The following is a 10,017-nucleotide window of genomic DNA, read 5'->3' on the forward strand; positions in this document are numbered from 1 at the left end:
CATGCACTGCACTGGATTAAGGCCGATTGCATGAAGAGTATTTTCAACAAGGCCTGTGAGTTAAATGACGTTTAACAATATTGAGGTTCAGAAATTAAAAGTCAGTCCCAGTATATTGTTCCAGTCACCTGGATTTGCTAATTCAGACAGTTATTCAGCCAGGAGGTGGCGTCACGCTCGATGCCGCTTTGGCTGCATCTCGGTTCTCAATGTACTTAAAGAAACGGTAGAGCTTGGTGCTGTACATTACTGGAGACAGGGCAAGGGAAGAGAGAGAGAACAGCATCAGATTACCAGATCACAACTTAAACATCACCTGATCTCTCTCCACTAACTTACACATCACCAGATCACTCTCTCCATTAACTTACGCATCACCAGATCACTTTCCACTAACTTACACATCACCAGATCACAACTTACAAATCACTCACCATTAACTTACACATCACCAGATCACTCTCCACTCACTTACATATCACTAGATCACTCCACTTTTACACATCACCAGAACACTCTCTAGTAACTTGCACATCACCAACTCACTCTCTCCACTAACTTACACATCACTAGATCACTCTCCACTAACTTACACATCACCAGATCACTCTCTCCACTAACTTACACATCACCAACTCACTCTCTCCACTAACTTACACATCACCAGATCACTCTCTCCACTAACTTACACCTCACCAGATCACTCTCTCCACTAACTTACACATCACCAGATCACTCTCTCCACTAACTTACACCTCACCAGATCACTCTCTCCACTAACTTACACCTCACCAGATCACTCTCTCCACTAACTTACACATCACCAGACCACTCTTTCCACTAACCTACACATTATCAGATCACTCTCTCCACTAACTCATACATCACCAGATCACTCTCCACTAACTTACACATCACCAGATCACTCTCTCCATTAACTCACACATCACCAGCTCACTCTCTCCACTAACTTACACATCACCAGATCACTCTCTCCACTAACTTACACATCACCAGAACACTCTTTATTAACTTACACATCACCAGATCACTCTCTCCACTAACTTACACATCACCAGGTCACTCTTTCCACTAGCTTGCACATCACCAGATCACTCTCTCCACTAACTCCTACATCACCAGATCACTATCCACTAACTTACACATCACCAGATCTCTCTCCACTAACTTACACATCACCAGATCACTCTCTCCATTAACTCACACATCACCAGCTCACTCTCTCCACTAACTTACACATCACCAGATCACTCTCTCCACTAACTTACACATCACCAGAACACTCTTTATTAACTTACACATCACCAGATCACTCTCTCCACTAACTTACACATCACCAGGTCACTCTTTCCACTAGCTTGCACATCACCAGATCACTCTCTCCACTAACTCCTACATCACCAGATCACTCTCCACTAACTTACACATCACCAGATCTCTCTCCACTAACTTACACATCACCAGATCACTCTCTCCACTAACTTACACATCACCAGCTCACTCTCTCCACTAACTTACACATCACCAGGTCACTCTTTCCACTAACCTACACATTATCCGATCACTCTCTCCACTAACTCATACATCACCAGATCACTCTCCACTAACTTACACATCACCAGATCACTCTCTCCACTAACTTACACATCACCAGATCACTCTTTCCACTAACCTACACATTATCCGATCACTCTCTCCACTAACTCATACATCACCAGATCACTCTCCACTAACTTACACATCACCAGATCACTCTCTCCACTAACTTACACATCACCAGATCACTCTTTCCACTAACCTACACATTATCAGATCACTCTCTCCACTAACTCATAAATCACCAGATCACTCTCCACTAACTTACACATCACCAGATCTCTCTCCACTAACTTACACATCACCAGATCACTCTTTCCACTAACCTACACATTATCAGATCACTCTCTCCACTAACTCCTACATCACCAGATCACTCTCCACTAACTTACACATCACCAGATCTCTCTCCACTAACTCACACATCACCAGATCACTCTCTCCACTAACTTACACATCACCAGATCTCTCTCCACTAACTTACACATCACCAGAACATAACTTACAAATCACTCACCATTAACTAATGTATCACCAGACCACTCTCCACTAACTAACACTTCAACAGATCACTCTGACCTTAGGCACTATGAACTAAAAAGCCAACCTGGTCTTGGATCAGCACAGCTGCTCTAAACTAAAAATGAAGGTTCAGACCTGCAGGGGGCGCTCTTACTCTGAGAGTACTCCTCCCCCATAGGAGGGGGGTGTTCCTCGACTCAGTCCACGGTGTCGTCGTCCGTCAGCACCACGATGTGGCACTCCCTCTCCCCGCCCTGGGCGCTGCTCACCATGGCCGGCACCACCAGCTCCTCCAGGAAGCCCTCGAACTGCTGCCACGCCCCGTCGTTGGACAGCTCATGCAGCAGGGCGCCTGATGGGTGGAGCAGGGCGCCAGATTAACGAGCCCCGCCGTTAGTTTACCGTCTGGTGTGCAGACATTGGTGCGCCCTTCACCCCCACATTTGAATATCCGGACACTCCCAAAGACAGAATATTTAAATAATACAGCCCTGCCTCTCCTCAGAGCGCCGTGTTCCAAAAGCTCCAGGTCATTCCGCAAAAACAAAGGCGGGGAAACTCGGCCACTGCTGTCAATCTCAGGGTTTTTAACACTCTCCTCTGTGAATATTAATGTGGAAAAAACGATGTTGGAATTTTGAGCCAACTTACCAATGAAGGGTCTTGCACTTAAATATTTGGCCAGGTGAATGTTTAGTGTGATACAGGGAGGGGGTGGGGTGAGCTGAAGCCTGGGGGGTGGAGATACCTGCCGGCCTAAACCCGTTTCACACAGTTGCTGTTACCTGATACGGCACAAGACATGCTTACAGAGAAAAGTCTCCGAAACCCGGCTCTCCCTCCCCCACAGGCAGGGGGCCTGCTGGAACAGATACCAGAACGTGGGGCTCATTCATGCACTAGGACAGTGCCTGAACAGATACCAGGCTGTGGGGCCCATCCATGCACTAGGACAGTGCCTGAACAGATACCAGACTGTGGGGCCCATCCATGTACTTGGACAGTGCCTGAACAGATATCAGACCATGGGGCCCATCCATGCATGGCTCAATCCGACCTGTCTGCCTACCAGTCTATGCTAGCTACATTTTCTACCGCTGTAACCTCTGCCAAAATTAATTATTATCAAACAAAAATTCATAAATCTGCCTCTAACCCTCATCAGCTGTTCTCCATTTTCTCCTCTCTCCTCAGCACTCCTTCCCCACCTCAGTCCTCCCTCGCTGCAGATGACTTTGCAGTTTTCTTCGATGAGAAAATTGCAGACATCCGCAGCTCCTTCACGTCCACCACCACCCTTCCCCACTCCCCCAGCTCTGTTCCCTCCCCCTGTTTCTCCACTTTCTCTCCCCTCACTGACTCTGATGTTTCCCAGCTCCTACTCTCCCACCGCCCTACCACCTGTGCTCTTGACCCCATCCCTTCCTCTCTCCTCCAGACCATCACACCTGACATCCTCCCATATGTCACCTCCCTTGTGAACTCCTCCTTGTCTTCTGGATGTTTCCCCTCTTCTTTCAAGCTGGCCCACGTCACCCCACTGCTGAAAAAGCCCACTCTGGATCCCTCTGTCTCCCTTCTCCCTTTCCTATCCAAAACAATTGAACGAGCTGCTTCTAATCAACTCTCCTCTTTTCTCTCCCTGAACAACCTCCTAGACCCCTACCAATCTGGCTTCAGACCTGGCCACTCAACAGAGACCGCACTCCTCTCGGTCAATGAGTCGCTTCACGCCGCACAAGCAGCCTCCCATTCATCTGTCCTGATCCTCCTAGACCTTTCTGCTGCCTTTGACACCGTCAACCACCCCATCCTCCTGTCCTCCCTGGCAGCTATGGGGATCTGTGGCACAGCACTAGACTGGATTGAGTCCTACCTCTCCGGTCGCTCCTTCCAAGTCGCCTGGGCTGGTGCAGTATCAGCACCTCGCCCCCTTGCCACAGGAGTTCCCCAGGGCTCTGTCCTTGGTCCCCTCCTATTCTCCCTGTACACCCAATCTCTTGGTCCTGTAATCTCTGCCCATGGGTTGTCCTATCATTGTTATGCTGATGACACCCAACTCTTTCTCTCCTTCCCGCCCTCTGACACTCAGGTCTCTGCTCGCATCTCTGCTTGCCTGAGGGACATCCAGAGCTGGATGGATAACCACCATCTTAAGCTGAACCCAGGTAAGACGGAGATGATCTTCATCCCTGCTCCATCCTCTAACCTTCTCGACTTTTCTATTTCCCTGGGGGACACTGTGGTGTCATCATCACCCACCGCCAAAAACCTTGGAGTGGTGATGGACAACAGACTGTCCCTCTCCCAGAACATCACGGCGGTGAGTCGAACGTGTAGGTTCTTCCTGTACAACATCCGGAGAATCCGCCCCTTCCTCACCACCTACGCAACCCAGCTCCTGGTTCAAGCGATGGTCCTGTCCCGCCTGGACTACTGCAACTCACTACTGGCTGGTCTGCCAGCATCCGCCATCAGACCCCTGCAGCTCATCCAGAACGCTGCAGCGCGTCTGGTCTACAACCTCCCCAGACATTCCCATGTCACCCCCCTGCTCACTGACCTCCACTGGCTGCCTGTTATGGCTCGCATCAAATTTAAGACCTTGGTGCTTGCATACCAGGCAGCTAAGGGGTCAGCACCAGGGTACATTCAGAGGATCATCAGACCCTACACACCAGCCAGACCTCTCCGTTCTACCACCTCTGGAGGCTTGGCACCTCCCCCTCTTCGCGTCTGTACTTCCCGCTCCCGTCTGCTGTCTGTCCTGGCCCCTCGCTGGTGGAATGACTTCCCCGTGACGGTCAGAACAGCAGAGAATCTCACCACTTTCAAACGCAGACTGAAGACTCATCTCTTCAGGCTGCACCTCTACCCAGCCCTCCCTAGCCTATAATTCAGCTCACTGTACCTAGTTAGGATAATGATTATGTTAGTGTATCTGGCAGGATTGTTTTTTGTTTGATTAGGTGTGATTCCAGTGCTAGTTTGTACTTGGTAGGAGTCTTGCTTGCTGAACAAGCTTACTCTACAGGGTTGGAGTCCTGATCGATGTTGTCACTTCTGGCACTACGATCCTTACTTCACTCTAGTGTTTCTTTTGCACCTCTACATCATGAACCTATGCACTTGTTGTACGTCGCTCTGGATAAGAGCGTCTGCTAAATGCCTATAATGTAATGTAATGTAATGTAATGCACTAGGACAGTGCCTTAACAGATACCAGACTGTGGGGCCCATCCGTGCACTAGGACAGTGCCTTAACAGATACCAGACCATGGGGCCCATCCATGTACTAGGACAGTGCCTTAACAGATACCAGACTGTGGGGCCCATCCATGCACTAGGACAGTGCTTTAAGGCTTTTCTCACTGTGCACCACCGCCTCGCATATGTATGAGTCAGAGTTTGGAACCGCAGGGTGATAAGAAGCGGAGGCTGACGTCACACGCTTCTGAAGAGAGCACGCACTTGTTTGCACACTCTGGAATCGACAAGAGAGGTCGCGGAAATACGCACTGACAAAAAACACTACTGGGCCTTCCAAATTGGCCAGAAAAAAAACACGCTCTTTGCGGTTCAGCACAGTATCAAAAGCATTTTTCCTGAGGCTGTTCGTTTAGCTGAGGATGGATTATAACAGGCGTGCTGTGGAAGTTAAGATAAATCTGGTGAATTAAATGCAAGCGTGTGTAAAACAGCATCTTGCTAGCTGGCCTTACACTGCAGATACAGCTAAATCATGTCCATTAATGTCTGACTGCTTTACAGCACACTGTCAGACAGCTCTGATTGGGATAGGTCTGCTGCTGCAGAGATGGCTAGTCTGCACAGGGACTGTTTTCAAATGGCCACCCAGCAGAATGAAAGCAGGTTGGGTGGGGGGGGGGGGGGGGGGGGGGGAGTGAGGGTTTCAGTGTACCAGGGGTGCTTTTTGTGATAAGCAGCCTTTGCAATGGAACGATAGTTGAATTAAATTCATTTAAATAAGGAAGACCCAGGGGCCCTGTAAGTAATCAACATTTAACAGAAAGTTAAAAAATTCAAAGACAAAATTCACATTTGCAATTTGAATAAGCATTTATATACCTGCTAAGTGACTGAAACATTAAAATCATTTATTCGCATCAAGGATATTTTTTAAAATTTATTTTAAACTGTACCTAAAACAAACTGTCTAAAACTTCGCCAATCAGTTAATTTATTTAATTTTTTACATAGAAGGACAACTTCCTCAACCCCAGAGTGAACAAAGAAACAGTACATGCACTGGCACAAGGTCAATATCATGTTTAATGTGTCATTTAGACCAACACCTGTTCACCTGTATTTAGCAAACACAGCTGCCACTAATGTGACAGAAAGCCCTTCAGGGCCTCCGTAAACATACCATCCAGATTCACCATCAAGTGGGCTGGTGAAAGAATTCTATTTCACTGCGGTTACATCGTACTACAGTATACCAAGAGTCAGGAACAGACGGTGGTCCAAAGTGCATGCTGCTATGAATAAACTGGCGTGTTTCCCATATTGGTATGGTTTTCGCCAACTAGTGGCAAATCTAAGGTACTGCCACTACTTTGGGGAGAGAGAGTGAGGGAGTAGGGGCAGGGGTTCATAACTTCAATCTGAAGGTCCCTAAAATGGCCACCGTCAGTAAACTGTGTGAAATTCGACCATTGGGCTGTACTCACTGAGGTCCCGGCACTTGACGGTGCTGTAGTCGAAGTTGATGCAGAGATAGTCGCAGGCCTCCCGTAACTCGGCAACCGATATCCCGTCCGGGCAGCGCAGGACCCCTGTCCGGTAAAAATCCTGAGAAAACAAGATGCCTTTAATGGCTGCATGTTTATTGTTCTAACATGCTAAATTACATCCAGTTGAACTATTACATTACAGGCATTTAGCAGGTACGCTCTTATCCAGAGCGACTTAAACAACTTCTTTTTTTTTTTTACACAGCATTAACATTGCATCCATTTTATACAGCTGGATATATACTGAAGCATTGCAGGTTAAGTACCTTGCTCAAGGGTACAATGGCAGTATCCTACCCCGGATTCAAACCTATGACCTTTCGGTTACAAGCCCAGTTCCTTACCCAATATGCCGCACTGCCGTCCTATTACAACGCCTATAGATCCGAATGAAAAGGAAGTGAGAGCACTCAGGTGGACTCGGCCTTACCAGGATCACCCGGAAGATTCCGGCGCTTATGCCCTCAGCGAGCTCGTACTCGCCCTTCCCGTTGGGCCTGGTGAAGTTGTGCTGTCGGGCTGGACCAAACATCCTGCACGGCAACAAGCGTATTGTCTGCGGCAACCCGAGCCTTCCACACTCCCTGCCCTGCAGGGCTGCCCCTGGTGCTCCAGCTCAGGGGCTTTTCTGTCCCTTAATTTTGGGTGCAATGGTCCACCCCCTCCCACTGTGCTTAACTGAACTGAAATTAAGGACATTTTCTAGGCCAGAGTTGTGTGCTCCGTGTTGTTTGGTATTTTAATGGGTGACTTGCAAATGCAAATGACTTGCAAATGGAGCAAATAGATTCAAGTTCTATGCAAAGTAAATGTCTGCGCACCAAACTGTAAAGAAATCTTATTTTTAATTACTGATGCGAGCGTGAGAGCAAGGTGTACAGCCATAAGCCTGAATTCTAGACATCTCAGAAAAAGACTGCTCTTGCATTGAGATACACATTTGTTCATCCAGTTCATGTTGTTAGGTTTGAATAGCATATTATAACTCATAAAACGTTTGACTGAAAGCTGATATTGAAACTTAAGTTTAGAGCTTATTAAGAAACATGCTTCCTTTTTAACCAATTTTACCAAACGTTATATTCATATCCCATTCTTCTTCTCGTTCTCATTACTGGCCATGCCCTACCTGCCCAGCATGGTGTCAGGGTGAGCAGTGAAGGCCGCAGGATCCACTACAAAATGTGTGCCGTCCACCAGGAGAGTGACCCTCTCGTGGAGCCCAGGCACCGGCTCCTTCCCACTGTCCACCTGCCCGCTCATCTCCGAGCCTCTACACCTGGTCTGAGCTGCAAGAACAGAGAAAATTACAGCCCTATGTCACTCCTTAACCTTCAGTTCAACATTGTACATAATGTTACTGCAGTCCTGCCCAATGTTCGGACCCTCTGGGTCATCTCGCTTTGTGCAGGCACGGATGACTAAATAAAACTGGTGGCAGGCGTTACTACTGGATGTGAGAGGGTTCGGTGTGTGGTGTGAGACCCACCAGAGCGCCTCTCTTCTTGTGACTTCAGAGCTGTGTCATGCACAGAGTGCGTCCCCAATATTTCACCACTAGGACTGCTGACCTGGGACCTGCAGAAGACAGATGGGTGGAGTTCACCGTTAAAGAACTTCATCTGAAGCCGGGCACCCACCGCACGCATAGTTTGTGTCGCGCAAAGGCTTGGTTTAAGCTCTATATTCCTAGTAGCTCTCACAGTCTGCAGTGGGATTATATCATGTATTTCACGTTTGTTCACAACTGTTGATTATGGATAAGTGAATACTTGGTGAGAGACCTTTTTCAGTTTGTTAATTTGGTAATATTTGCTTAAATCATGTAAATAGCCTATATGAGAAAGTTTGTGCTGAAGCCTAAAAAAACCTGATGAAACTGGATAGGGAAAAAGATTGCTTACTTCAAATCAAAAAATATGCAAATGCTTTAATGCAGTGGCTCCCAAACTCGGTCCTGGAGTACCCCTGTGTATGCTGGTTTCAGTCCTGGAGTACCCCTGTGTATGCTGGTTTCCGCCCCGGAGTACCCCTGTGTATGCTGGTTTCAGTCCTGGAGTACCCCTGTGTATGCTGGTTTCGGTCCTGGAGTACCCCTGTGTATGCTGGTTTCAGTCCTGGAGTACCCCTGTGTATGCTAGTTTCAGTCCCATTTTCACACTGTGCTTATTGTGCTACATTGCAAACAATTACATTAAAAGGTAAATTATTTTTAGCGGATCAAATTGAAGACTGAGGTGTGTCAGTAGGCTTCAAATTGGTCAAAGTGTGGACACCTGGCCACTAAAACTAACCATCTGGAAGATAATGAAGAGTTGAAAGACAAAGCAAATGATAACGAGCCAAACCTGCATTGTGTCAATAAATTTCAGGAAGTTAAACATGTTCCGCTACATGTTCAGGGGTCTATTGATTAATCTCATTCTTTCAATTGGTCCAAAAAGTTTGTTACCTCTTCTATGTAATTGGTTGCAATAAAGCACAATATGAACATGGTAACTTTATTGTTTATGGCTATTTTTGACATGATGGATTAAGTGGGTTAATAATCCCTCTAAACATGAAAAACACCTAATTAAGAAAAATGAACAACTTGTTAAAATTCTGGTATTGCAATTGTGGTTGGAACGAAAACCAGCATACACAGGGGTACTCCAGGACCGAGTTTGGGAACCACTGCTTTAAAGAATTACTATAAGCTTAAAACGCAATGTAGCCTACATAATAATCAAACTGTCTCAAACTGTATTAATTTATTTGCTTGGTTAACAAGCGTGCCAACTTTATGAAGAATATGTAATGATCATAATAATAATAATAATAATAATAATTATAAATAAGGTACGTCCTGTACACAGACATTTTCATAACTCATTAACCTGACAAATACTGAATGAGGCTGTCTTTCCCAGGGGGAGAACGGGGCGGGGGGGTGGTTTGTGGGGGGGGGGGGGGGGGGGGCTTGGGGACTTTAAATTTCCCTTGGCAGAAGTCTGAGTTATGCAAACGGTGATGAGACAGTGTCAGAGACGAAGTCTGCCAACTGACAGAATGGTGCACAGAAAACAATCTATCACTGAACACCAAAAAAACTAAAGACCTCATCACAGACTTCAGGCGA

At 46.9% G+C, this 10,017-nt stretch overlaps 1 protein-coding gene across 1 annotated transcript; it reads right to left on the reverse strand.

The window, feature by feature from the left end:
* Positions 1-198: 198 nt before the first annotated feature.
* Positions 199-8,561, reverse strand: LOC118208139 (BTB/POZ domain-containing protein 10-like). The gene is made up of 6 exons (XM_035382515.1): positions 8,386-8,561; positions 8,026-8,185; positions 7,327-7,429; positions 6,834-6,954; positions 2,294-2,491; positions 199-249 (listed from the first exon to the last, which is right to left on the reverse strand). Exons 1-5 carry the CDS (start codon positions 8,543-8,545, stop codon positions 2,337-2,339), a joined length of 699 nt encoding a protein of 232 aa, XP_035238406.1. The 5' UTR covers positions 8,546-8,561; the 3' UTR covers positions 199-249; positions 2,294-2,336.
* Positions 8,562-10,017: the final 1,456 nt, after the last annotated feature.

Source organism: Anguilla anguilla, chromosome 11, assembly GCF_013347855.1.
Source record: "Anguilla anguilla isolate fAngAng1 chromosome 11, fAngAng1.pri, whole genome shotgun sequence".
Taxonomy (NCBI): Eukaryota; Metazoa; Chordata; class Actinopteri; order Anguilliformes; family Anguillidae; genus Anguilla; species Anguilla anguilla.

Bases quoted from the DNA above. Each gene is read 5' to 3' on its own strand.
- LOC118208139 (XM_035382515.1), bottom strand. From the start codon at position 8,545: ATGCGTGCGGTGGGTGCCCGGCTTCAGATGAAGTTCTTTAACGGTGAA. The intron at 8,186-8,385 runs GTGGGTCTCACA...CTGTTCTTGCAG, and splicing joins ACAAGAAGAGAGGCGCTCTG to CTCAGACCAGGTGTAGAGGC. The intron at 6,955-7,326 runs GTAAGGCCGAGT...TTGTTTTCTCAG, and splicing joins GAATCTTCCGGGTGATCCTG to GATTTTTACCGGACAGGGGT.